The sequence below is a fragment of the Fusarium keratoplasticum genome, chromosome 8 (assembly GCF_025433545.1).
Source record: "Fusarium keratoplasticum isolate Fu6.1 chromosome 8, whole genome shotgun sequence".
NCBI classification, from domain to species: Eukaryota; Fungi; Ascomycota; class Sordariomycetes; order Hypocreales; family Nectriaceae; genus Fusarium; species Fusarium keratoplasticum.
Window position 1 is genome coordinate 131465 of NC_070536.1, and position 23882 is coordinate 155346.

The 23882-nt window shown below is 49.7% G+C and overlaps 11 protein-coding genes across 11 annotated transcripts; 6 read left to right on the forward strand and 5 right to left on the reverse strand.

Moving 5' to 3' along the window:
• Positions 1-98: 98 nt before the first annotated feature.
• NCS57_00983600 (Dihydrolipoamide acetyltransferase component of pyruvate dehydrogenase complex) lies at positions 99-1717 on the reverse strand (the record flags this gene model as incomplete). Its single annotated transcript, XM_053059596.1, has 4 exons — positions 99-1229; positions 1280-1351; positions 1400-1503; positions 1561-1717. 4 exons carry the CDS (start codon positions 1715-1717, stop codon positions 99-101), a joined length of 1464 nt encoding a protein of 487 aa, XP_052909990.1.
• A 472-nt stretch (positions 1718-2189) lies between these two features.
• Positions 2190-3750, forward strand: NCS57_00983700 (2-oxoisovalerate dehydrogenase subunit alpha; the record flags this gene model as incomplete). The annotated part of the gene is made up of 5 exons (XM_053059597.1): positions 2190-2320; positions 2381-2568; positions 2611-2672; positions 2717-2929; positions 2980-3750. The coding sequence occupies 5 exons, from the start codon at positions 2190-2192 to the stop codon at positions 3748-3750; spliced, it is 1365 nt and encodes a 454-aa protein (XP_052909991.1).
• A 460-nt stretch (positions 3751-4210) lies between these two features.
• NCS57_00983800 (Transket-pyr domain-containing protein) lies at positions 4211-5506 on the reverse strand (the record flags this gene model as incomplete). Its single annotated transcript, XM_053059598.1, has 3 exons — positions 4211-4248; positions 4299-4864; positions 4926-5506. The coding sequence occupies 3 exons, from the start codon at positions 5504-5506 to the stop codon at positions 4211-4213; spliced, it is 1185 nt and encodes a 394-aa protein (XP_052909992.1).
• Positions 5507-6645: 1139 nt separating this feature from the next.
• Positions 6646-8535, forward strand: NCS57_00983900 (Acetolactate synthase; the record flags this gene model as incomplete). The annotated part of the gene is made up of 3 exons (XM_053059599.1): positions 6646-6676; positions 6734-8428; positions 8477-8535. The coding sequence occupies 3 exons, from the start codon at positions 6646-6648 to the stop codon at positions 8533-8535; spliced, it is 1785 nt and encodes a 594-aa protein (XP_052909993.1).
• Positions 8536-10008: 1473 nt separating this feature from the next.
• On the forward strand, positions 10009-12311 carry NCS57_00984000 (Fungal-trans domain-containing protein; the record flags this gene model as incomplete). Its single annotated transcript, XM_053059600.1, has 4 exons — positions 10009-10088; positions 10370-10968; positions 11108-11592; positions 11682-12311. The coding sequence occupies 4 exons, from the start codon at positions 10009-10011 to the stop codon at positions 12309-12311; spliced, it is 1794 nt and encodes a 597-aa protein (XP_052909994.1).
• A 434-nt stretch (positions 12312-12745) lies between these two features.
• NCS57_00984100 (uncharacterized protein) lies at positions 12746-14110 on the reverse strand (the record flags this gene model as incomplete). The annotated part of the gene is made up of 1 exon (XM_053059601.1): positions 12746-14110. One exon carries the CDS (start codon positions 14108-14110, stop codon positions 12746-12748), a length of 1365 nt encoding a protein of 454 aa, XP_052909995.1.
• An 891-nt stretch (positions 14111-15001) lies between these two features.
• Positions 15002-16412, reverse strand: NCS57_00984200 (Aminotran-1-2 domain-containing protein; the record flags this gene model as incomplete). The annotated part of the gene is made up of 5 exons (XM_053059602.1): positions 15002-15063; positions 15114-15219; positions 15268-15664; positions 15713-16203; positions 16254-16412. 5 exons carry the CDS (start codon positions 16410-16412, stop codon positions 15002-15004), a joined length of 1215 nt encoding a protein of 404 aa, XP_052909996.1.
• A 331-nt stretch (positions 16413-16743) lies between these two features.
• NCS57_00984300 (HpcH-HpaI domain-containing protein) lies at positions 16744-17591 on the forward strand (the record flags this gene model as incomplete). Its single annotated transcript, XM_053059603.1, has 2 exons — positions 16744-17281; positions 17329-17591. The coding sequence occupies 2 exons, from the start codon at positions 16744-16746 to the stop codon at positions 17589-17591; spliced, it is 801 nt and encodes a 266-aa protein (XP_052909997.1).
• A 1172-nt stretch (positions 17592-18763) lies between these two features.
• NCS57_00984400 (uncharacterized protein) lies at positions 18764-20577 on the forward strand (the record flags this gene model as incomplete). The annotated part of the gene is made up of 4 exons (XM_053059604.1): positions 18764-19133; positions 19189-19358; positions 19404-19992; positions 20036-20577. 4 exons carry the CDS (start codon positions 18764-18766, stop codon positions 20575-20577), a joined length of 1671 nt encoding a protein of 556 aa, XP_052909998.1.
• A 718-nt stretch (positions 20578-21295) lies between these two features.
• NCS57_00984500 (uncharacterized protein) lies at positions 21296-22208 on the forward strand (the record flags this gene model as incomplete). The annotated part of the gene is made up of 6 exons (XM_053059605.1): positions 21296-21377; positions 21430-21449; positions 21494-21530; positions 21580-21647; positions 21700-22058; positions 22112-22208. The coding sequence occupies 6 exons, from the start codon at positions 21296-21298 to the stop codon at positions 22206-22208; spliced, it is 663 nt and encodes a 220-aa protein (XP_052909999.1).
• A 577-nt stretch (positions 22209-22785) lies between these two features.
• Positions 22786-23856, reverse strand: NCS57_00984600 (2,3-dihydroxybenzoate decarboxylase; the record flags this gene model as incomplete). Its single annotated transcript, XM_053059606.1, has 2 exons — positions 23540-23856; positions 22786-23494 (listed from the first exon to the last, which is right to left on the reverse strand). Exons 1-2 carry the CDS (start codon positions 23839-23841, stop codon positions 22786-22788), a joined length of 1011 nt encoding a protein of 336 aa, XP_052910000.1. The 5' UTR covers positions 23842-23856.
• Between the last annotated feature and the right edge of the window lie 26 nt (positions 23857-23882).

Consider the following 23882-nt stretch of genomic DNA (forward strand, 5'->3'; position numbering starts at 1 on the left):
GCGGTCATTGGGCTTGAATAAATGGGGACATCTAAGGGGTCTGCCACTCTCAACGAATATTCCTATGGAATGCCTGTCCACATTGCATTTCGCGTTCTCTAACTTGAAAATAACCCCAGCATATTCACATTCTCCAGCCAAAACGCCATCTCCTCGGCGCACCTTGCCACAGTCGCACCGTCGAGGACTCTGTGATCTGCACTCCAACTAAACACAGCCTGTTCTTTCTCGACCAGTTGCCTTGCTCCATCCTCGCCTGTCTCAAATGCAGGCACCTTTTGTGAACGACCGACGGCCAGAATCATAACCATAGGGGACATGATAATTGGTGCCACCACTTGTCCCCCGATACTACCGATATTGCTTACCAGCATGGTTGCACCCTTCATGCTCTCCGGGCTTAACCTACCCTCTTTCGCTAGAGCACTTAGACGTTCAACTTCTGCGGCGAGAGAGATGATGGAATGACCCTGGACGTTTTTAATGACGGGGACAACCAGGCCCTTTGGTGTATCCATGGCAATGCCGATATTGTGAGATCCCTTCAAGGCCAGTTGAGGTTTTGCGCCCGTCTCGTGTACCAAGGAAGAATTCAGCGTAGGATACTTGGTAACTGCTTGCGACAGAGCCTTGATAATGAATGGCAAAGGCGAAAGCTTCTTGGCACCATTGGCTGTGAGCTGGGCCAATGCCTTGGGGTTGCTGAGAAACTGCTTGCGGAGTGACGTCAAATCTGTCACATCGACAGTTTGAGTGTATAGGAAGTGCGGAATTGACAGAGACTGTGTCATGGACTGGTACATCTGGTTCTGAACTGGGGTCAGGGGGACAACGAAATCCTCTGGTAGCGTCGTGGTACGTGTCTGTTGGACACCTGTCGAGTCGTGCGAGCTCTTTGCTGCTAGATGCTTCTGGACATCTTCTTTCAAGACTCGTCCGCCCTTTCCAGTCCCTGTAACTTCGGAAAGGTCGATGTTGTGCTGTTTGAGTAGATGTCTCACAGAAGGCAGCATGGTACCACAGTTCTTAGGTGTCGAAGATGCAGGCTGGCTTTGCTGTTGTGTTGCTGGGTCTGGAGTCGAGGGGAATGCAATTTGTTCGGCCACGACAGCTAACTTATCCAATGGTTGGATAGATCCTGCAGAATTTACCTCATCTATGGGGGAGCTGGATGGTTTCGCGTCGGCGGTAGGGTCATCGTTGTCGTCGACCTCTATATCCATGAGAGGCTCCAAAGGGTCAATACGATGGCATCTTGAGAACAGGCAGGTTTACTTACTGCACCAACTGCTGCCATATCATCCACTTCATAATTGATCTTCTTAATTGTTCCATCGTACCGAGAAGTGATCTAGGCTTCTATTAGCAATTGTTTGTCCAACCAACCCATAAAGCTTACCTCGACCGAGGCCTTGTCCGACTGAACCTCGCAAATAGGATCAAATTGTTGTACTTTGTCCCCTGCTTTGACAAACCATTTGATGATCTGGCACTCGGTAATTCCTTGGGTATCACGTTAGCTCTCCTGAATGGTTGTCTACAATGATTCAGGGGCCTTACCTTCGCCAATGTCGGCGAGAAGATATGGCTTCACCACATTGTGTGTAAGACTTGTGTGAAAGAAGCGCCCTGGGAGAGAAAGACTACCAGCCCTGTAGAGTATGCCACGTTGTGTGATCAACCTGCCTGGGAGACTAGTAACAGAACGGCGCAACATTTTGGCACTCGAACCAATTTACGATGTGTAACCAAAGCAAAGTTTGGAACATTTCCTCAATACTTTAACAGAGCCAGCTGAATCGATTATGACCTTCTCAACATCAGCCTCTTCCTGGAAGACCGAGCCAAGACTGACTTGAGCCGCCAACATATGCCACCGCTAACCGTCGGCACTTTTTTTAATCACCGTCTTTCAGGGATCACGCAGCTACCCCCGGGAATAACGTCTCGGAGAAAGATATCAATGTCACAGATTGTTTGATCCTATTACCGACGCTCCGCATATCGGAAGACATGGGAATTCGCATTGACAGGGCGACATTGACATGACAAGTCTTTCTTAGCCGACGTGACCCGCCCTAAGCCGAGTATGACATTGGAAGGGCATTCTTTACTTGTGGAATAAGTCAAGCTCAAGCCGTCTTGAAGTCCAGTCGGTAATATTTGCAGTTGGAACTAAACATCCCAAAATGACAGTCTTGATACGTCGATGCCGTAGCCACTTGGCGAATAGAGGATTGACAGCGTATTGTCGGACCCTCAACGCGCCAAGATCAGCTCGATGGAGCTCAACCTCGAACCTCACTCCCCAAGATGGCCAGTAAGTGTTATTCCGCATGCGGATCTTCCAGCTTGGGCTTCTTGATGATTGACGTTGTAGACCACGATTCCCCGGCGCCATCAACAGCTCCTTTGTGCGGACAATGCAGTGGACCGAACCATCCACGATCCCCACGATTCCGACGTACCGCATCATGAACTCCAACAGCATTATCGAAGATGAGAGCCAGGTTTCATCCGAAGTCACGCCCGAGCGAGTACTAGGATGGTACAAAAACATGCTCACAGGTATGTCTCGTCAGGATCCCGCAGCATACGCTGACCATGTAGTCAACATCATGGATGGCATCATGTTTGACGCACAGAGACACGGTCGTCTGAGCTTTTACATGGTAAGTATATCGCATTTACGTCGCTCTTATGCTTATCCTATTAGGTCTCCCATGGCGAAGAAGCTCTCATGGTTGGGTCCGCAGCCGCCTTGGATGCCGCCGACGTTATCACCACCCAGTACAGAGAACACGGCGTCTTTCTGCAGCGCGGATATGAGTTGAAAGACTTTATGTGCCAGCTAGCAGGAAACCACAATGATCCTGGAAAGGGACGTAACATGCCAGTTCACTATAGTGGAAAGAGCAAAGTTAATATTGTGAGTCTTCAAGCCAGCCCCGTTTGATTAAGAAGCTGACGCCCTTGTAGCACGCAGTAGCCTCTACCCTGGGCACCCAGATACCCCATGCCACCGGCGCCGGATACGCTCTGAAGATGGAGGCTCTCGAGAACCCTGACCAGGCGCCAAGAGTAGCAGTGTCATACTTTGGCGAGGGTGCTGCCAGCGAGGGCGACTTCCATGGTGCACTTAACGTCGCTGCTACACAGGACGTTCCTGTCATCTTTATCTGTCGTAATAATGGCTTCGCTATTTCGACCCCAGCATCCCAACAATACCGTGGAGATGGAATTGCTGGCCGCGGAGCAGGTTACGGCATCGAGACCCTCCGCGTCGATGGTACCGATATCTTTGCTGTGTACCAGGCAACGAAGGAAGCTAGAAGGCGAGCGCTTGAAGGAGGCGGACGACCGATCCTCCTAGAATTCATGAGCTATCGCATCTCGCATCACAGCACAAGCGACGACAGCTCAGCGTATCGTTCTAGCAGTGACGTGAGCTATTGGAAGTCCGATGATCGCCATCCCGTCGCTCGGCTACGCAAGTGGCTGGAGCACCAAGGTGTTTGGGATCAGACAAGAGACGCCGAGCTGCGGGCGCAGCTTCGCAAGGACATTATCCGGGAGCTTTCAGAGGCAGAGAAGGAAAAGAAGCCTGCGCTTCGTGCTATCTTTTCTGATGTCTACGCCGAGTTGACTGAGGAAGCAGAAGCACAACGTCAGGAACTCAAGAGGATTATGCTCAAGTACCCTGAAGAGTACGATTTTGAGGAGCATGAGGGGGGAATTGAAGGTTTATAGTTGACGTACATTGTGTACATAGTCTCGTTTTTGTTTAATTAGCCTTTGTTTCACAACGAATTCATCGATATCTTTTTTTCCACTGTATCATATTAGCAGGCCTTCACTTCTCTCTAATCCACCCAAGTTGACAGCACACTTGGAAAACCTACAGCGATACTCACATAAAACTCTTTTGGCAGTTGTCCGTATGAATGCGTCGCTGTAGTCCCTGTCCGGTCGCAAACTTAGGATGCTGAGGACCCGCACTGCAGTATGTCTCAGGAGGTTCACAGTCATTCCACAGGCGATCAATGCACGTAATGTGAAAAGCAGTGGACAAAGAATTTGACATTTTGAAACTATAACTATAAATCGTACGCATTCTCAAAAGCCCAAAAGGTCGTAACAGCTATCAATGCGACTGACAGCTTGGCCTGCTTCTCGCTACACATTAGTTCTACCGTAAAGCATTGGTACTCTAATAATCGTTACTCTCTAGAATTGCATCATATACCCCTGCGAGGTTGTGTTAGTGCAAGCATAGCAGAGAGAGAGGGAGATCTTACTGGCGACGTCTGGGAAGATGTACTTCTCGTAGGCTAGCCCTGTATGTGTTGTCCATCCCGCCACTCTCTTCACGGGTGCCTTCATTTTTAGTAGATTGTGCTCCTGTATCGTAGCTGCAATTTCAGAGCCGACTCCAAAGTTCACCATACTCTCGTGGACTACCAGAGCACGCCCGGTCTTGGCAACGCTGTCGAGAATTGTCTGCCGGTCCCATGGGAAAATGGTTCTCAGATCAATCAGCTCGATGCTTAGGCCAGGACGGTCTCGCTCAGCGGCCTCAATAGCTGCCATGCAAGTGTACAATGGTCGTCCATATGAGATTATTGTGACATCGCTGCCGGTCTTAACAACCTCAGCTTTGCTAATAGGCAAGGTATACGACTCGTCGGGAACCTCTTCGACCGCGGCTCGATACAGGATCTTGGGTTCCATGAAGATGATGGGATCTTCGGATTCGAGGATCGCCGACAGAAGCAGGCCCTTCGCTTGCGATGGGGATCGAGGCACCACAACTCTGAATCCAGGGATGTGGCCAAATAGAGACTCGGGTGATTGCGTGTGGTAGCTGATAAACTCGGAGTCAGATCTGGGGGCCGAGATATCGCTAAGCTTCAAGCTAGACTTACAGCGCGCCATGGCCAACGCCACCGCAGGGCATGCGGATAACGAGACCGCCGACGTTGCCACCTGTTTTACCTTCGCGATATCGAAACTTGGCTGCCTCGTTGACGATCTGGTCAAAGGCTGGAAAGACGTAGTCGGCAAATTGAATCTCAACCACAGGCTTCATGCCTTCCGCAGCGGCACCAATGGCTGCACCAACAATACCCTGCTCGGTAATTGGAGTGTTGAAAACGCGATGTGGCCCGAAGTCATTCTGTAGGCCAGTTGTGCAACGAAAGACGCCGCCAAAGGCTACATCCTCGCCGAAGCAAAGAACCTTGTTAGATGCGCCCAGGGCAGTACGCAACGCGTCGTTGACGGATTGGAAAAGGTTCTTGCGTGTAGAGGGACCGTCAGTTGGAAGACCTGGGGTTTGGGAAAGAGTTTTTCGGTTGTGATGTAGTAGAGGAGTCTTTGCGAAATCGATTGGAACATTGAGCTTTCGAGGTTTGGCAGCCTGTGAAGCAAAACGACGGACGTGCTGAAAACCCATCTTGCTTCGTGACGCCCCACAGATTGAAGCCATGTTGAAGGTGAATATCATTCAAGATTAGATTGCAAAAGAAAATATTCAGGAGCTTGAATGATTGTTACCAAGCCCGCAAGTCACACAGCAAGAGTACCCTATATCCATAACATTTCCTGCTTCTCTACCACCATCCTGTATCCTCATCCTCGGCCCAAGTGATCGGACATACACTCACATAGCTGTCTCCGAACTCACACTTGTGCGCGGTTCGTGATGGCTACCGACGGTCCTAAGGTCGAAAGCCCGTGTGATCTGCTTTCGTGGCAGCCTTGGTATGTTGGGCCGATTATCGGTTGTAGATTTACAGATAACATGAGCTGTAGATGTAGATAGGGCGTGAATGACAAGCCGGGGAGAGTGTGCGCACTCCGGAGATGACAGGGTTTAAGATTGCATATGAGGTGAACCACAGCGACCCACCCGTGAGACTAATCTGAAGGCTCGTCCGTGTTACTGGGGCCGACTAGTGGCTGTCATTATCTCGGGGCGATGTTTGTTCCCCGAGAATCCTAGTTGACTCACCATCCCTTTCTAGGACTGCCCCGGCTTCGGAAGAGAGGAAGCTTATGAGCCTGTTTACTAGTAATCTCTTTTGGAGAGTGACAGTTTCCAAGTTTATTGTCATTTTGTCGAGTGCACTCAGTCTTCCATACCTGCAACTCTCACATTCACATTGACGCTTCAGCCGGCAATTTCCACTGTTCACCGACCACTTCACTCCCCTCCCAGAGACGGAGTACTGTTTCCATAATGATTCCTGGCCGTTGGTCTAGGGTGGCATCGCGCTCGCCCACCGCTTGGCCCTCGAAATGCCTTCTTCGGATACGCACAGTTACGACTCAATCAGGCAGTACCAGGAGTCCAAACAGGCGCGAAAGGCGGGTATGTTACTCTAATCCTCAAGCCTGGAGACTGGAAAAAGTGTGTAAGACTCACTGCTAACTCTGAGCCCCAGTCGTTTGAGAGCAAGCGAACTTTGGCTTCCGAAGCAACGGCACAAGCAATCCCCCAGCTTTACCATCCCCCGAGCGAACACCATGTGGACTCTCTGGATAACTCGTATGTACCCTATGGTATTGGGGAATCTTCTGGGTTGTAGCTAACCACGACGCCTTAGATTTATTGGGATGTCTGGGGCGCAAATATTCCACGAGATGATGAAAAGACACAACGTTGAGTGCATATGTGAGTTAAACCACCAGTCTCAAGTGATCTGCTGGGGTTAGTCACTAACAGGCATAGTTGGATACCCCGGAGGAGCCATTCTCCCTGTTTTTGATGCAATTTATCAGTCCGACTACTTCAAGTTCATTCTGCCCAAACATGAACAAGGGGCTGGACATATGGCCCAGGGCTATGCTAGAGCCTCCGGCAAGCCCGGTGTTGTGCTGGTCACTTCGGGTCCGGGAGCCACTAACATGGTCACTCCGATGCAGGATGCGCTCTCTGATGGTACGCCGCTGGTCGTCTTTTCGGGACAAGTCCGAACGACCTCTCTTGGTAGCGACGCCTTTCAGGAAGCCGACACGATAGGCATAACGCGAGCTTGTACCAAGTGGAATGTTATGGTTAAGCACGTTGATGAACTGCCCCAGCGAATTAATGAGGCTTTCGAGATTGCTACCACAGGGAGACCTGGGCCTGTTCTGGTTGATCTGCCACAGGATGTCACTGTCGGTATGTTGCAACGGCCTGTCGTTGCGAAGGCTCATGTGCCGTCAAGATCGATTCGACATCAGATGGCGGCAATGGCAAGGGATTATGAGCTTGAGATTGACCTCAGACGCGTTGCTCGTCTGATTAATCTTGCTCGCAAACCAATCATCTACGCTGGGCAAGGTGTTATTCTTTCAGAAGGTGGTCCAGAACTGCTAAAGCAATTGGCCGACCGGTGTTCTATCCCTGTCACGACGTCACTGCAAGGTCTCGGCGCATTCGATGAACTTGATGATAAGGCCCTTCACATGCTCGGTCTGCATGGAACAGCATACGCCAACATGTCGATTCAACACGCCGATCTCATCCTGGCTCTCGGTGCGCGTTTTGATGATCGAGTCACCATGAACGTGTCCAAATTTGCCCCTGCGGCTTACGCTGCGGAGAAGGAAGGACGAGGAGGTATCGTTCACTTTGAGATGGTACCGAAAAACATTAACAAGGTTGTGCAAGCTACCGAGGCTATAGAAGGCGACGTTGGGGCCAATTTGAAGCGACTATTACCGTTGCTTGACAACTGTACGCCAGAGAGCGAGAAGCGGAAAGACTGGCTGCAACAAATCGATCAGTGGAAGAAGAGATGGCCCCTATCCAGCTTTGACCGCGACTCCCGTCATGGCCACATCCAGCCGCAGGTCGTCATCGAGGAGCTGAACAAGCTCGTCGCACATCGGAAGCAAGACATGTATGTCACCACTGGCGTCGGGCAACATCAGATGTGGGCGGCTCACCATTTACGGTGGCGAAAGCCTCGTTCCATGATAACATCTGGTGGCCTCGGCACCATGGGCTTTGGGCTTCCAGCGGCGATTGGTGCCAAGATGGCACACCCGGACGCTCTAGTGATAGATATTGATGGCGACGCCTCGTTCAGTATGACATTATCTGAGCTATCCACCGCGGCACAGTTCAATGTCGGCGTCAAGGTGTTGTTGCTTAACAATGAGGAACAAGGTATGGTGACGCAGCTCCAAAACATCTACTACCAAGATCGCTACGCACACACACATCAAGTCAACCCAGACTTTGTGACACTTTCCGAGGCGATGCATGTGCAAGCTCGTCGAGTATCAGACCCAAAGGAACTGGTAGAGGGTTTGGACTGGCTGGTCCATTCCGAGGGGCCGGCGCTTCTTGAAGTGATAACCGACAAGAAGGTCTGTGTGTTTCCCACCGTCAAATCAGGGGGAGGGCTGGATGAGTTCATTGCATATGATGAAGGTAAGATATCCATCCATGCGTCTAAAGACCCCACTGACAAAGATCGAGAACGAGAGAAACATCGAAGAGAGCTCATCCGTGAGCGGACGAGTGGCGTCCATGGCTGAGCCCAGAGGAATGGTGGTTTTGGGAGTTGAGGGAGAGGAGAAGACGTGTTTTCTGGTGCGCCTACACTCTAAATCCAACATGGCGGCGCGGAGATTTCTATAAAAACGGGCGGGAGTTCATTTACTCGGATGTTAAATAGCTATTGGGCATTTGGGAATCACTGGTATTTTTGTGGTCGCCTGGCACTCTATCTTCTTATCACGCCAGGGGAATTAAAGGAGTAAAATGTACACTTTGTCCAGAAGTATTGTCGTGGTGCTTAGCTCTGTCGTAGGCAGTCGATGGAGTCTGGCTTAAATAAATAACCGTGGAGTCCAAGGCGGAGGATAAGGGGTAACCTCAAAGCGGCGTCCATACAAGCCAAGATCCCAGGATTATACGCCTTCCCGCATTTTGGATTGCCAGTTACAATCCTCACGTTTAAGCTTGTTGCTATAGCCCGCATGGGCTAGATGAGGCAAAGCCAGGGGCCCATCTGCTATCTGCTGGCTGGAGAAGGGCTGGGTGGCCAGGGCTTCTACATCGTTCGCGGGGTGGCGACGTAATATGAGCCGTGAAACTAGATACTAGTAAGCTTGCCCATCATGTTAATTGATATATCGACATGCCTGGTGAAAAGACATAGCTATTTTCTTGCGAGATCCTAAGATCCTCCCGCCAGTGTACTATAAGACAGGCATAGTCAAGAGAATCTTGCTCGCATCACCCTCTAAGCATCACTTGTAAGTCCTTCTTGTCTTTCTGGGGCAAATATATGCAGATGTGTTCGGCCAGGGACGTGATAACGAAGCCAGCCGTGACTTCAACCTGGCCCGATCAAGGTTAGAAATTCTCGGCCGCATTTAGCTGCCTATCATCAGCCTGGATGAGACATATTTATTGTGCTATTCAATGTCATGATTGCAACAAGCAACGCGGTTTGCAGAAGCATGAAGATCATCCCCGTCTGTGAATTCAGTACTTGTCAAACTGGTAAATGGAGATCGGAATTGCCAATGATTCCAAACTTAGCCGACAGTAGGTTATCTGTGGAAGCAGCAGATTAGTCGGCTATCACTTGAGGCGCAAAATAAGTTCGGGGTATTGTCATTACGCCGTAGCAGCAAGTAGGCGCAAGTCTCGGCGTCTTGTTTTTTTGCCGAAGCTAGTAAACTGAAGCCGCTTAAACCAAGAAAGGTCAGAGACGTGCTTTATTGATGTTTCTGCTCAAATAATTAAAAGAACTGCAATGATGTCTGGATTATAGAGAGGACCTAATAAAATATACACATATAGCTTGTAAATAATAGAAATCCCTTCGTAGAGCAAATTTGGGTTTAGCTGCACGCGTAAATAGTACTCTATAAAATAGTTACTTTGCATTAGTAACCTAAACCTAACTAAGTAATACCTGCAATGCCCCTGCTCCTCATATTCCCGTCTCTTCTCAGCCCTGTTCTCTATCTTTCTACATCCTCTCGGCTAGCTGCACAATGCCGCGATCTTCTGGTTCCAGCAGCGAGCGACGGCTTCGCTCAGCCACCCCTTCCTTGCCTCAGAAAAAATCTGTTGCGTAAGATTGCACAGCGACAAAACAGACATCAAGCTAAATCCATTGCCCAGCTGCCGCCCATGTCATGTCCGCAAGATTCGATGTTCAGGAAGTAAACCATGTAACAACTGCACTCACGAATCCGAATGCATCTACCCAACACGAGATCGTCAAGTCAGAGTTCACCAAAGGTACTCTCACCTGTTCGACAGCTCTCTCTTATATCTACCCCATCGGTGTCCTTTGTCATTCCCCTGGGTTGAGCAGTGAAAAGCATCGAGAACTCCGCTGACATCACCAAGTTTCCTCGACCGCATTCTTCAGGAGAATGCAGAACTACGTGCCCGTCTGCCCCCCTCCGAGTCACCTCCCGTCAATCCTGCCTCGACCCCCTCTCATCATGGCCCGATGCCGAACGATGACGAAGACGCTGCTCAGAACCAGATCCTAGAGGAGAGCGACTGGTTTGCTCACACCAGGAGTTCCGACACACCCATATGGATTGGCGAAATTGCTGATGCCGCGTTTGCTACTCGCTTTCGCCAGTTTGCTTCCTCTTCCAAGGCACCGAGTCATATCCCTCGCACTCAGTTTGCTTCTGATGATGCTCTACGTGGTCTCGCGGCAACAGCCCCGCCATGGCCTTCGCCTGCTTGCGCCAGGCTCTTAATCGAGACAGCACTCCAGTTTCTACGTCACAACTACCATATTGTACGACGGAGCGAGGTTCTCGCGTTGAGTACAGGTGGCTTTGACCATGTCGGCCACGGGACCGGCCCGGCCTCTACAGCCAAGATGTGGGCGCTGTTTGCCATAGGTGAACTGCGATCAAGCAAATGCCTAAACATGAAAAATAACTTCCCCGGTTTGGCTTACTTTGCGGTTGCGAGTGATGCCGTTTGTATGATCAATGAGAGGCCCCAGCTAGAGGTTATCGAGACTCTCCTACTTCTAGTGAGCCCTAAGCCCTTGGCCGACCATCCCTTGCTGACTTGTATTCTTGGCTGTATACTCCCTTGAAACTAACCGTCGGCATTCAGCATGTGCCTTTGTAGGCTCTGCCTTGCGACTTGCGACCATCATGGGCCTCCATGTCAACATCGGCCATGCCTATGTTCCAGATCCCGAGCTGAGGGAGCACCGTGTTCGTGTCTGGTGGTCAGTCTACGTTCTCGAAAGGTTTCTATCATCAAAGATTGGCCTACCACTACTGATATCAGATGATGATATCTCAGTCGACCTGCCATCGACGAACCCAGCTCTCAACTCTTCAGACTTTGGCGACCACCTCCATTTTATGGCCGTGGTGCGACTTGCTAAAATCGCAGGGAACATATCCAGATCACTCTACGTCCGAACACCTCAGCGTGGGACGTTCCTTCAACGGGTGGAAAACATTCGAGAGGAGCTTAGTCAGTGGAGAGGCCAGCTTCCCGAACATATGAAGCCCGATTTCACTCGTGGGAGTGGCAGTAACATATATTCTCAGCCTGTCACGTCTCCTCTACAACTCACATTCAACCAGGTAACTGCTTGAGCCTGTTCTTCCACCCATGCACACTCCGATGCTCGTCCTTGCGATTGTTGTGTATTCTCATATGCTGACCCTTCCAGTTGTTTATCCTAGCAACAAGACCAGTGCTACTCTTCGTATTCCGACGTCACATCGAAGGAAGTGTCGCGACTACAGCAGACAGCAGTCTTCCTGGCCATGCATTAGAGATTGCTGACGCTTGTATTCACTCTGCGAGACAATCCTTCCAACTATTGTCTCAATGCTGGGTGAACGGCGACTTTCACGTCTTCAATTATTCATATGTTCAACATCTCTTTTCAGCTGCCGTCATTCTCGCAGTAGCTGGCACTCTAGATCGAGAAACTTCGCAGAACGATAACGATGAGTTCAATCTTGCATCAGGCTTCCTCCAGCAACTGGAACAGAATGGCCATTTCGCCGCGATGGAGTTTTACTCTCACATCAAGGAGATTCGATCTACTCTAGAGAGACTGCATTCGACAGATGGTTCCCTCCTTACATCCGAGAACTCTGGGTCACAGCCCTCTGTACAAACTTTCCAATCGACATTCAGTGACCAGACCATGGCAGCAACTTCACATGAAGATGGTCATGGCCTTCAGTTTGTGGATGATTTGCCTTTAGATCTATCGTTCCTTGATGATTGGATTTACGAAAATGCTCTTCAACAACTGTGTTGGGAGGAGCATTTGCCCAGTAATGATTAGCTTTCATATAAACATTAAGTTTATAGTCTCGGTGTTATCTTGTATTTGAGGTATTTTATAGTGCTTTCACCCCCTACTTTTATGCCGTCCGAGAGAGCGTCGTTCGGTGGTCGTATTGGCGTGATCCGTCAGCCGGGTGGATGGTTTCCTCGCGATTGGGTCTCAACTCCAATCTTCCATAATAAGTGTTCCTTCATATTATGTCAGATACCCTCTCTATCTTCGAAAAGGAACGCGGCCAAAGGACAAGACGTCGAAGCGAGGATGGCTTCCAAGGGGCTACTTCGATCACACGACTACCACGACCCAAAACGAGGGGCGAGCAAAAAGAAGCCCTGTTAGTGTTGAGAAAGAGGTCTCCTTAGAAATGTAGGAGATTTTCTTGCGTAAATTAATATTTCCTATCTGAGCCCCTTTTCTCAGACATTGCTGCACTACCCCTTTCGCTGCAGTGTGTGGTAACCAAGCTTCTCTCTCGCCTCGGCAATTGTAGACCCCTGAGATATCATTGATCTGATACCTTCCTCACTCTTCTCAATTGTCTTTGCAAGGGCAGCCACCTCACGAGCCCGGTCCCGGGGCACGATAACAACACCATTCGCATCCGCCACCACAATATCGCGAGGACTTACTCTCACATTGCCCACGCCGATAGACTCATTGACACCTCCAACTTGAACTCGGTCCTTGCCCGTCCGCATCCACCGTCCAGCAGTAAATATTGGGTAGTTGTCGCTAATGGCACGATCGACATCACGGCACACACCATCAATGACGGTCCCCGCAATGCCTCGCAGACCGGCGTACTGGGTCATGATGTCTCCCCAGACGGTACAATCCGTGCGTCCACCATTGTCAATAACAACGAAGTCCCCAGGGGCCACGTCATCGATGAAATCACCCACACTACCGGGAGGGTTGCTAGCGGGCACGTAGCGCACCGTGAAAGCTGGTCCAACGGTGGTTTTTTGGTAGTTGGCCAAGGGCAGAATGTTGAAAGCCTGCCCTGGAATGCCAAGCTTGTCAAGGGCGTCAGAGACTCCAGGAGTATCAGAATCGGCAAACAAGGCGACGAGTTCTTGATCCTCAGGGGCGGGTTTCTTGGGGTTCCCCTTGGGCGTGTCGTTGGTTGTCTGACCGCCGGAAGACGTAATGGCATCGAATTGCTTGTCGTGCATGACTTCTGCCACTGAACGGCCGGTTCGAACTTCTTGAAGCATGTTGGTCTGACGACGATCGATGCGTTCCCCTAGGTCTAGAACCTCCTCGATACGGTCGGCAGGTACAAAGACGGTTCCGCAATTATCAGCAATGACATAATCGTCTTGGTTCACCTTGACGCCTCGCATCTCAACTTCGGTTCCAGAGTCAAGCTGGATCAGTCGATTTCGAGCACTAATCATGGTAACACCACGACCAAAGACGGGGTAGCCAATGTCTCGGCTGCCATCAATATCACGACTCATGCCGTCAATGACAGAACCACGGATCTTCTTGGCCTTGGCTGCGTTGGCAATGATGTCTCCCCAACATGAGATGCCCTCACTGCCGCCGGCAATGACGAGGACCTGGTCATCCGTTGTTACTGCGTCAATCACGGGCGTAATCAGATGCACCGTAGGTTGGCTGCCCTCAGTCTTGGGGCCAACTTTGATGGTGCTGGCGCGACCGACAATCTTGGGACAATCCCAAAGGGGGCGCAGGCCATAAGTGGCTCCAGGGAGGCCAAGAAAGTCTAGCGCATCCGACACCGTGTTGGTGTCGAGCGCGGAAAGACGGTCGAGAGTGTTGGTTGTCATTGTGGACGAGGAGAATCGTATGTTGGTTCAAATTAGAGATAATAAGACATAGAAGGCCAAATGTCCACAATCTATCATCAGCTTATATGTCAAGCAAAACACCTGCGATGGTTCCTGTACCGGGCAAAAAAAGATAGCCGAATAGTTCAGGTCGGTCAAAAGAAAGTGGCCGATTGGATCGGCGTTGGCAACTAGACTTGGCCGAAAGTCCCACTCATGTTCCCGGCGAGCATCATAACTTGCCGCTCAGTTTATCGCAGAGGAAATTTTAAACGGCTACTTACCAAAGCCGTAGTCCGAATTGAGTAGCCATTCTGCTACAATTCTCTCCATTCAAGCATCCAGCTAGCCATCCTGGTTCATGCGACGAAGGGGATCTGTTTCAAGAGTAATGATTCCACAAGTTCTCCAAATGATGCCAAGAGAGCAACTCCAAGGTTTTCTAATGGTGACTTTCGAGCATCTAGGTTGCTTTATCCCCCCATCTTATGTTGAATGCTCTACTTACCCATTCATTCCCACCAGCAACTAAATCCATTGACTCCAGTTACTCCTGCAGCAGGAAATATTTCTTGGCTGATAAGGCCTCTAGACTAACTCCATCGCTATATTTCAGGTGCTCTGGATCCTCAGTACTCGGACTCAATAAATAAACCGTCCGTGCGACTAACATTACACAGCCAAACTCGTCAAGATATTGAGGAAGCCTGGCTGCACCGAATTTAGCAAGTTCAAAACCATCAACCTTCAGCGGCATCAGGGTCAGGTTTCTGCAGGACTACACAGACGAGATATTTCGGACATGTTACTTTGCATACACTTTTACTAAACCAGCTTTGATCGACTACCCAAATATTATCCAAGACTCGTGGTTCTAGACCATAACTCTACCTATTCTGAGCCCAGAATATCATGCAAAGCGGCAGCAACGCTCTCCACATTGTTGCTTGTCACTGAGAAAATGTCAGGAACCAGAACCTTAAGTACAACGCAATATACTTACAACCCGTCACAGACAATCTTCCCGACGGAAGGAGATAGATGTGATGCTCCTCTCTCAACTCCGTGACTTGAGCGCGAGAAAGTCCCGTCATCGAGAACATTCCAATCTGCAAAGTGTTAACGCACTGCTACATTCTATAGATAGCCAGACTTACATCTGAAAGGAGGTGTTTCCAAGATCCCCGCACCTTTCTGCGCTCGAGTCCCTGGTACAAACTCAATCGCATGCTCTTCATGCGTTGACTCATTTCTACTAAATCTTTGAGCCACTGCTTAAAAAGGATCGCATCTCCAAGAATCTCGGCCACGATTCTCGCACCATAAGAAGGGCAAGAGGTAATCTCAGCCCGTGAAAGCTGAGTCAGTAATAGCGTCGTGTTTGCGGCGGCTTTGGCGTCTAGGGCAACAACATGGAGAACCCCTATTCTCTCGCCGTACAAGCCAAAGTTCTTCGAAAAGGACTGCGCAATGGCAAATTCCATGTCCAAGCTATCGTAAAAGTGAGTTATGGCAAAAGCATCTTGCTCCAGGTTTCCTGAAGCAAAACCTTGGCTGCGAAGGGTCAGCTGTCAATCAGGCTTGAGTACTTGAAGGACTTACTATGCCATATCAAACACGGCAAACAGCCCAATTTCTCTGCAGATGTCGGCAACAATCTTCCACTGGCTCTCCGTAAGATCCGCCCCAGTTGGATTGTGTGCGCACGCATGAAGTATGACTACATCTCCTTTCTGGGCATCATTGCGAAGAGTTTCCGTCATCCCTTCAAAGTCGACCTTGGAATTTTTCGCATCAAAGTATGGGTAGAATCGCTGTTGAACACCTGGGCCAGCGAGCTTCCAAATCTCCGTGTGGTTGATCCAACTCGGGTCAGAGATCCAAACCGTCTTGGGCTTCAGCCTGGTCGAAAGAAACAGGGCGGCAATGTGATTAGCCCCCGTGCCAGAAACGGTCTGAATTGAAGCGACGCGCTTCAGGTCCCTTGTTGTGCCAATAGCCAACTCCTGGGCACCTCGAATCAAGCCTGGATGGCCATTCAGGGGCAGATGTTCATGGTTGAGGCTGGGGTTTGCGTGTATTCGCTCCTTAGCCTGTAAAAGTGAGCCTGGTCCCAGTTTCGAATTATCAGTCAACACTGCACCTGTGCAACCGACGGTAGAATCCACGGCTTTGCGTTCTCGTCGCGGTAGAACCCTGGGCACAGGTCAACCTTTTGCTCGCATATGTCCGCTTCGTAGGCGGCTACAAGCGAAAAAGCCGCGTCGGGTTGCGTAGGGGGAAGCTTGTCAAGGTACGACATGTCTGCGACTGATGAATGGGTGGCAAGCTATACGCAAATGAAAGCTCGCATTGAGCCAGGAGAAGTGCAATGCACTTATACAGAAAAACTATCCCGATTGCAAATGCTTGAGACCGAGGTTGGCAGCGAAGAGTATGGTGATTGATCGGCCACCAGCAGGACGCCGGTTGTCGGCTCGGCCTTGAGCAAGATGCCGACTGGTGGAGCTAGGCAAAGTCAACAGCCGTTTTGTTAAAGTTCTTTATTAACCAGCCACTTGCCCAAGTATCGTATCAAACACGCACATTATTTCCTACAATTCAGTCCAACCCAGCGTTGCCCAACACTCAAGATGGACTACCACTCACCTCTCACAACCACCGTTCACAACCCGCAATTACGGCTCCTCAACGCCCTCCGCGCCGGTTCAGGGCCAATAATGACCTTTCTTGGACTTCCATCCTCTCGTACGGCTCAACTAGTAGCCTCAACCGACCTAGACGGCATCATCATTGACTGTGAGCACGGGCACATCAGCGACGACGCAATGCACAACTCCATCACCGCGATCTCTTCACAAGGCGTCTCCCCACTTGTTCGTATCAGGATGACCCACGCAGATCTGATCAAGCGCGCTCTGGACGCTGGTGCTCACGGCATCGTCGTTCCCATGATCAATACTGCCGATGACGCCAGGGTTGTGGTTCAGAATGCCAAGTTTCCTCCTCAGGGTTTAAGGGGTCAAGGGTCGGCATTTCCCGGATTCGCACTTGGTGTTGACATCCCGACGTATATGAAGACGGCCAATGAGACTCTCATTACTTGCCTGCAAATCGAGTCCAAGCTGGGTGTTGAGAACGTTGATGCCATCTGTGCAGTGCCCGGCGTCGGTAAGAACTCACCCTCCTCATTCTGTTCGGTTGCCTAATATGACAAGACATGCTATTCATCGGGCCTAATGACCTGGCCCTGTCTGTTCTCGGATATGTTCCAGCCAAAGGAGACGAGCCCGAGTTTGTGGAGGCGATTGAGAAGATCGTCAGTGCTGCCAAGAAGCATGGAAAATGGGTTGGTCGGCTGTCAAATGATGGAGCTTCAGCGAAAAAGGATCTAGAGGTGTTTGATACCGTAGCATTAGGTTATGATGTTCGCGCCATTCAGAATTGGTATAGAGCGGAGCTGAAAACAGCACGATCATAGAATAGCATCTTAAGCAAGCCTCCCATGCGTTGCCCTTTAGTGTGCCCATTTAATACACACCTGTCCTTAGAGGCACCAGCAACTCACGCAACCTTCTCAACGAAAATGACGCCTTCAGAAATCAGCCCAATCACCCTCGAGCATCTGAGATGCTTGGAACACGTGGTACAGGCTCTGCCCCTTTCCTGGATCCCAAAAATTGGTACAGCCAGTCTCCGGTCCTCTTTGGAACTCCATAAGACCAATCTCTAGATAAGGGGCCAAAGAGGAATCTGAACTTTGACAAAGACGTTGGCCTCGGTGAGCGACTCCCTCTTGAATAGCACGTAGAAACCCTCGTTGTTTGTGTCAGTATTTCTTAAGATGCCTCGTAAAGGACCTTGTCAGAACTCGAAACGGATGCATGCGCAATAAAGAACGCTTTACGCGTTCTTTGTTGGGGACAAGTTGGAGACCCTTGTTTCGCTGTCGAACCTAAAGTAAGCCTTGGAACTGGCGACTGGTAATGTCGGGGGCAAGGCTAAGGAGCAGGTGCAAAGTTCTGTAAAGAGAGTAAGAGGGATATTGGGATATAGCTCAGGGCGAGGTACCATGGGTGTATCAGGATACCATCTTTTGGCTGGTATCTATAATCTATTTAGCTTAGATAGGCCCAAGTGACTACCATTTTCTTTCTTGTCGATCGCGTACCTCTTGACTTGATTTTCTATGATAGCCTGTTTTTTCATGTCACTCCTGTGCCAGTAAAAGGCCGCCCTGCGACTCCAAGATGAGAGATGGGCTGAAACGGCGGGCCTGTACTTGAAAGAGATGCTGAACCAAACCACTGTAACTCCAACCCCTATACCTTCTCCCAAAGCAATAATTGCAAGACAGTAATATTTCTGCTGACAATACACATTCCATCTTCCTTCTCATTCGCCGAGTCATGTGTCACGGCTGACCCGCATGGTGCTCAGAGTCATGACATCAACGACTCTAGAATCGACCTAAACAACGCCCTAGCTGATTCAAACTACTGTACCGCGTGTTCATATTGTATCAACTGACTGTCTGAATCTTTTTAATCGTCTGACCGTTTATATCTCGCCTCCTTTGCCGTGTTGAAGCGTAAATCATCGAGCGTCATTCTAGAGACCCTTCATCGCACAAGCACGCAAGGAACCACCAGAATGCCCGTCACGCGAGCGATGAAATCGCTCAATACTGGACTGGAATCTGAGCCAGAAGCAGCGAGAAATCCCTCAAACCATCCCTTTCTCTATGGCCTTGATGGCCTTACGCTCTACGAAAAGAAATGCGTTCTGGTCAACCGCGAGATTGATGCCCAAGGCATGGGACGATATCAGTGGTACATATGGGGTCTTTGCGGCTTTGGGTATATGCTTGACTTGCTGTGGGCTCAAGCCTTTGGTCTGGTACTCAGCCCCTTGCAGCAAGAGCTGGGGTTTGGTAATGATGAGTCGGGCAACATTTCAACCAGCTTCAACGCTGGACTGACCGCCGGAGCCCTTGTCTGGGGTCTCTTAGCAGACATTATTGGTAAGCCTTCCGGTCTGCAAAGGGACTCAGACTGACTGTCCCACTAACCGAGCAGGCCGCCGTTGGGCTTTCAACCTAACCTGCCTCATCTCATCAGTCTTTGGGCTATGTTTGGGCGCATCCAACAGCTACACCACCTTTCTCGTCTTGACCGCATTTGTTGGCGTCGGTGTCGGCGGCAATATCCCCATTGACACTACAATCACGCTCGAATTCATCCCTCAGGTTGGTGTCCAAGCACCAGCACGTTGAAAATGTTAACCTTTCTAGAATAAACGCTTCTTGCTGGCGTGCCTATCCATCTTTCAACCTATTGGCGTCGTGGTCTGCAGCGCCATCGCGTTTGGCTTCATTCCAGTCTATTCGTGCTCGCCCAACTTTTCAGAGGCCGAGCCACTCCCTTCTTGCAACGATAACGTAACGCAGACACCATGCTGTTCACGTGCTGACAATATGGGATGGCGATATCTCCTGTTCACCCTAGGGGCAATCACGCTGTCTATTTTCATCTTGCGGTTCTTCATCTTCAAGTTTCGAGAGACCCCAAAGTATCTCATTTACCGAGGACGCGACGATGAGGCACTAGAGACTCTTCAACACATGGCCAAGACAAATGGGAAACAGTGCGGCCTTACGGTCGAGATGTTTGAGTCTCTAGAATCCGAGCAGAGTTCCCTTGACAGCAGCTCGAGTGCGAGCCCTGCTCTAGGTGGAACAAGTCGGCACGTCGAGTGGAGAGAGAAGACCAAGTCTGAGCTTTCCCGGTACAAGATGTTGTTTGACGGCTTCCAAATGACACGCCTCACGATCTTGACTTGGTTGACATATATAATGGATTTCTGGGGCTTTACAGTGGCTGGTAAGTGACGATGTCCCATTTTGAACACCACTAACCCAGATAGGATTCTACCTACCACGCATACTGGCTCTCAAGAATGGCTCCGAGTCTGTCAGTCTATCTTCAACCTATGCGGCGTACATATACACATATGCTCCAGGAATCGTCGGTGTACTTTTAGGTGCCATGATGTATCGTATTCCTGCCTTTGGGCGAAAATGGACCATGGTCTTGTCTGCCGCCTTGATGGGCACATCGATCCTTCTCTTCTCTACTGTGGACACGAGGGCCAAGAACGAAGGGCTTTTCGCCATGGAATATTTCTTCCAGTCCATGTTTAATGCTGTTTTGTACGGTTGGACTCCTGAAGCATTTCCAGCACCAGTTCGTGGCACAGCCTGTGGCATTGCAGGATTCTGGGGCCGATTGTTTGGTATCGTCAGTCCTCTCATTGCCCAGCATCTTTACGGTCGATCAACTGGATCAGGAGGCGAAGGAGACATCAACAGTGTTTTGTATCTAGCTGGAGGTGTCATGTTGGGCTGTGTTATCAGCACAGCACTGTTGCCAACAGAGCTGATGGAAACAAAGGATGAGCGTTCTTAGATCGTTGGAGCATTTGACCTTTCTGAATAAGCATATGCTGCGGTTCGCACCGTTATATACGAACGGGCTAGTATAGTGGAGGAGATATAGTCTTAGTCGTCTTTTTCTGTGTTATTGCAACTAGTATGCAATCATTTCTCTTTCAATCTTCATGACGCCGGCTTGAGCATTGGGTCCTGTCATTGCCACTTACGTTTGCGGGTCAGCATCCCTACCCCTGAATGCGCCGCCCAGCCCATGGTTTCAGCACCACGGACGCTGAGCTCCTGGAATATGCCGGGTCTAGTTTATTCCGAAACGGAATGACTCGAATACAGGCCGGTGCCTGGTGTTCTAAGGAATGGTGGCGCTTCTGGCTTGCTCTCCGTTTTATTGTTGGTCTTTCTTCTTGAGCTACTCTGCACCCGGACAAACTTTGTTTGAAGCTTAGCTGAGGAGTAAGATAATATTGGACCTAATTACAGAACAGATTTCCCCTCGTGCACGTTCCCCTGAGCAACCTCAGCTGTCTCCCCACTCCAATATCATCGCCCACTCATCACCTTTTAACAGAGTATTCATTATATGAAACATCTCTTCCAATAAAAGCGCTACAATTGACGGCTGGAAGTGCCGTCTTCCGGTCGGGATGGGCGATGAACCTCCAGTTCCAACTCCGGTTGGATTCATGTCCCATACGCAGGGAGGCAGCACCAGTCTATTCTATACTGGCGTTTTCATGCCTGTCTTTTCGATACCTATAGTGCTGCTACGCCTATGGACTTCTCAACACGTTGTGAACAAATGGCATAAAGACGACAGTAAGCCTTTGGTCAAGTTGTGGCAGCAAACCGATTGACACCTTGTTTCTAGCCTTGGTCGTTATCGCTACAGTATGTTGACCCGACTTTCGGATATTTTTCTGATCATGATATAGATCCTTAATCTATGCCAATCAGCTCTGGTTTGCATCTGTATGCCTTCAGTTCAAAGTCCAGAGGCGCGAGCTAATGTCGTATACAGCAGCTCGGCTCGGAAGTGGAGATCATATCTTCAACGTTTCACCAAAAGAATTCAGCCTGTTGCTCGATGTACGTCAATGGAGAATCTCGACCGACTCTTGACTAAAGCATTTATCTACAGTTAAGCAAGTGGGCAGGTGTTCCCCTATATGCTCTGAGCACACTCGTCATCAAAGCCGCAATCCTGCTCTTCTATTTACGGTTCTCCGTGGATAGATCCTTTGAATTCTGCACGTATACCGTGCTATTAGTTGTTGTTGTCTACTGTTTGGCTCAGTGTATCGGACATATGGCCATCGATTGTTACAAACCCACTGACTCAGGCTGCCAACCGCTCGCCATTCTGTTTATTGCTTGCGCTGCGTGTAATGTAGCAACCGATCTCGCCATTCTATTCCTTCCAATTTGGATCCTGCGCCCTATGAAGGTCCCTACGGGACGGAAGGTTGGGATTGCTTTGATCTTGATGGCGGGAGGCTTGTTCGTCTCCTCATCCTCGATATTCCACGTCCCGCACGCTGACATCTTCTCAGTGTATCTGCCGTCAGTATTGTCCGTTTGATATCAACTATATACGTCAAGACTGAGGATCTTACCTACGAATGGGGAAATAGCATTAAATGGAGGTAAGGTGTAGGGTTGTTAACGCTACTAGCTAGTGCTAATCTGCGCAGTCTGATTGAGTGTTGGTCAGGGCTTATATGTGCTTGTTTACCTTGCATCAAGCCTTTCTTCACAAGATACTTTCCTTCCTTTCCTCTATGGAGTTTACTACAAGACAGCAGTGGATCGATGCGACAGTTGAGAACAATAGATTAGTTGCTCAGCCACGGGAAGACAGTTGTGCAGGGTTACTATGGGAGGCATGGTGGATAAGTAAGCTTAAATACTTGTTTGAACTAAATCAGAGTCATCTGTTGAGGCGATGGTGCTTTGGTATACGGCTCACTTTCTTGTACAAAGGCCGGCAGTTGATGGTGACCCTTGAGAATAACTTTGTCATTATACTGGCCAGTGTCGTAATCGTGAATCTAGCCGAGAGTGTTTCTCATTTATTGAACTCGAAGCTTGTCTTTAAGGGAAACTGTTGCTGTCAATGGCACTTTGAAGGGTCAAATTTGCTCACAAGACTATACACCACGACCGAATGATGTCTCGATAGTTCATGTTCTATTTGCTTCTATCGTTAAGTAATAAGAATTCCAACTTAATCCTCGCTTTGGTAAAAGTTAGGAAGCTTGAAAAGCTTCTTGGCGTTGTCCTTTGCAATCTTCCTCTTGTCCACATCGTTAATCGCAAGTGCATCGTACCAGGTGCAGGCATCCGAGAATGACTCGAATGGGTAGTCGATCGAGAAGAGAATCCTATCAGCTCCAACTTCTGTAAGACAGAACTGAAGAGTAGATGTCGAAAAGTGGCCGCTGGTCGTGATCCAAAGGTTGCGAGCGAAATATTCTCGGATTGTCAACTTGCAGTCAAGGCCAAGTGGCTTCTTAACATCCTCAAACCAATGGTTGATACGCCACATATCGAAGGGAATATGCTCTCCCAGGTGACCCAGGACAATCTGAAGCTTGGGGTGTCGATCAAAAACACCATTGGTAACCATGCCGAGAGCGTGAAGGCTGACTCCTTGGGCAAAGCTCAGGGGAGGGCCAATCAGCCACTTGCGCTTCGCCCAGAGCTTTTCATGGATGCTTCCAGTAGGATTTCTGGGGTGGAGGTAGAAGGGAACGTCGAGTTCGGTCACCGTTGACCAGAAAACGTCCCATTCTGGTCCGTCATAGAAGATCATATCGTCGCCGTCAGAGCCAGCTCGCTGGGTATCGTTGACCAAAGCGCCCTTAAACCCATACTTGGTCACGCATCGCCTCAACTCCTCTGCCGCTTCTTTAGGATCATGCATTGATAGAGTGCTGCGATTATTAGCGGGTGCTTCCAAACTGATGTTATTAACTCACGCGAAAGCACCGAGCCGATCAGGATGCTCCTTGATTGCACCAGCAATGTAGTCGTTGACTTCGACGGCTAGTGATTGAGCCTCCTTCGGATCATACACATCCTGCACACCAGGTGCCGTATATGAGAGAATGGTGTATCCAACGCCATGCTCGTTCATGTACTTGATGCGTTGCTCAGTAATGTCGTTGATCTCGGCAGCGTGCTTATCGGGGTCGACTGCAAAGAGGCCTGCCCACCATCTTGTGCGCTCCTTGAATCGGGGGAGAGCAAAAGCTTCTTCCAAGGCAACTTTTCCGAGCATTGTGGTGAGATGTAAGATGGATGTATGGGATACAGTGGTTA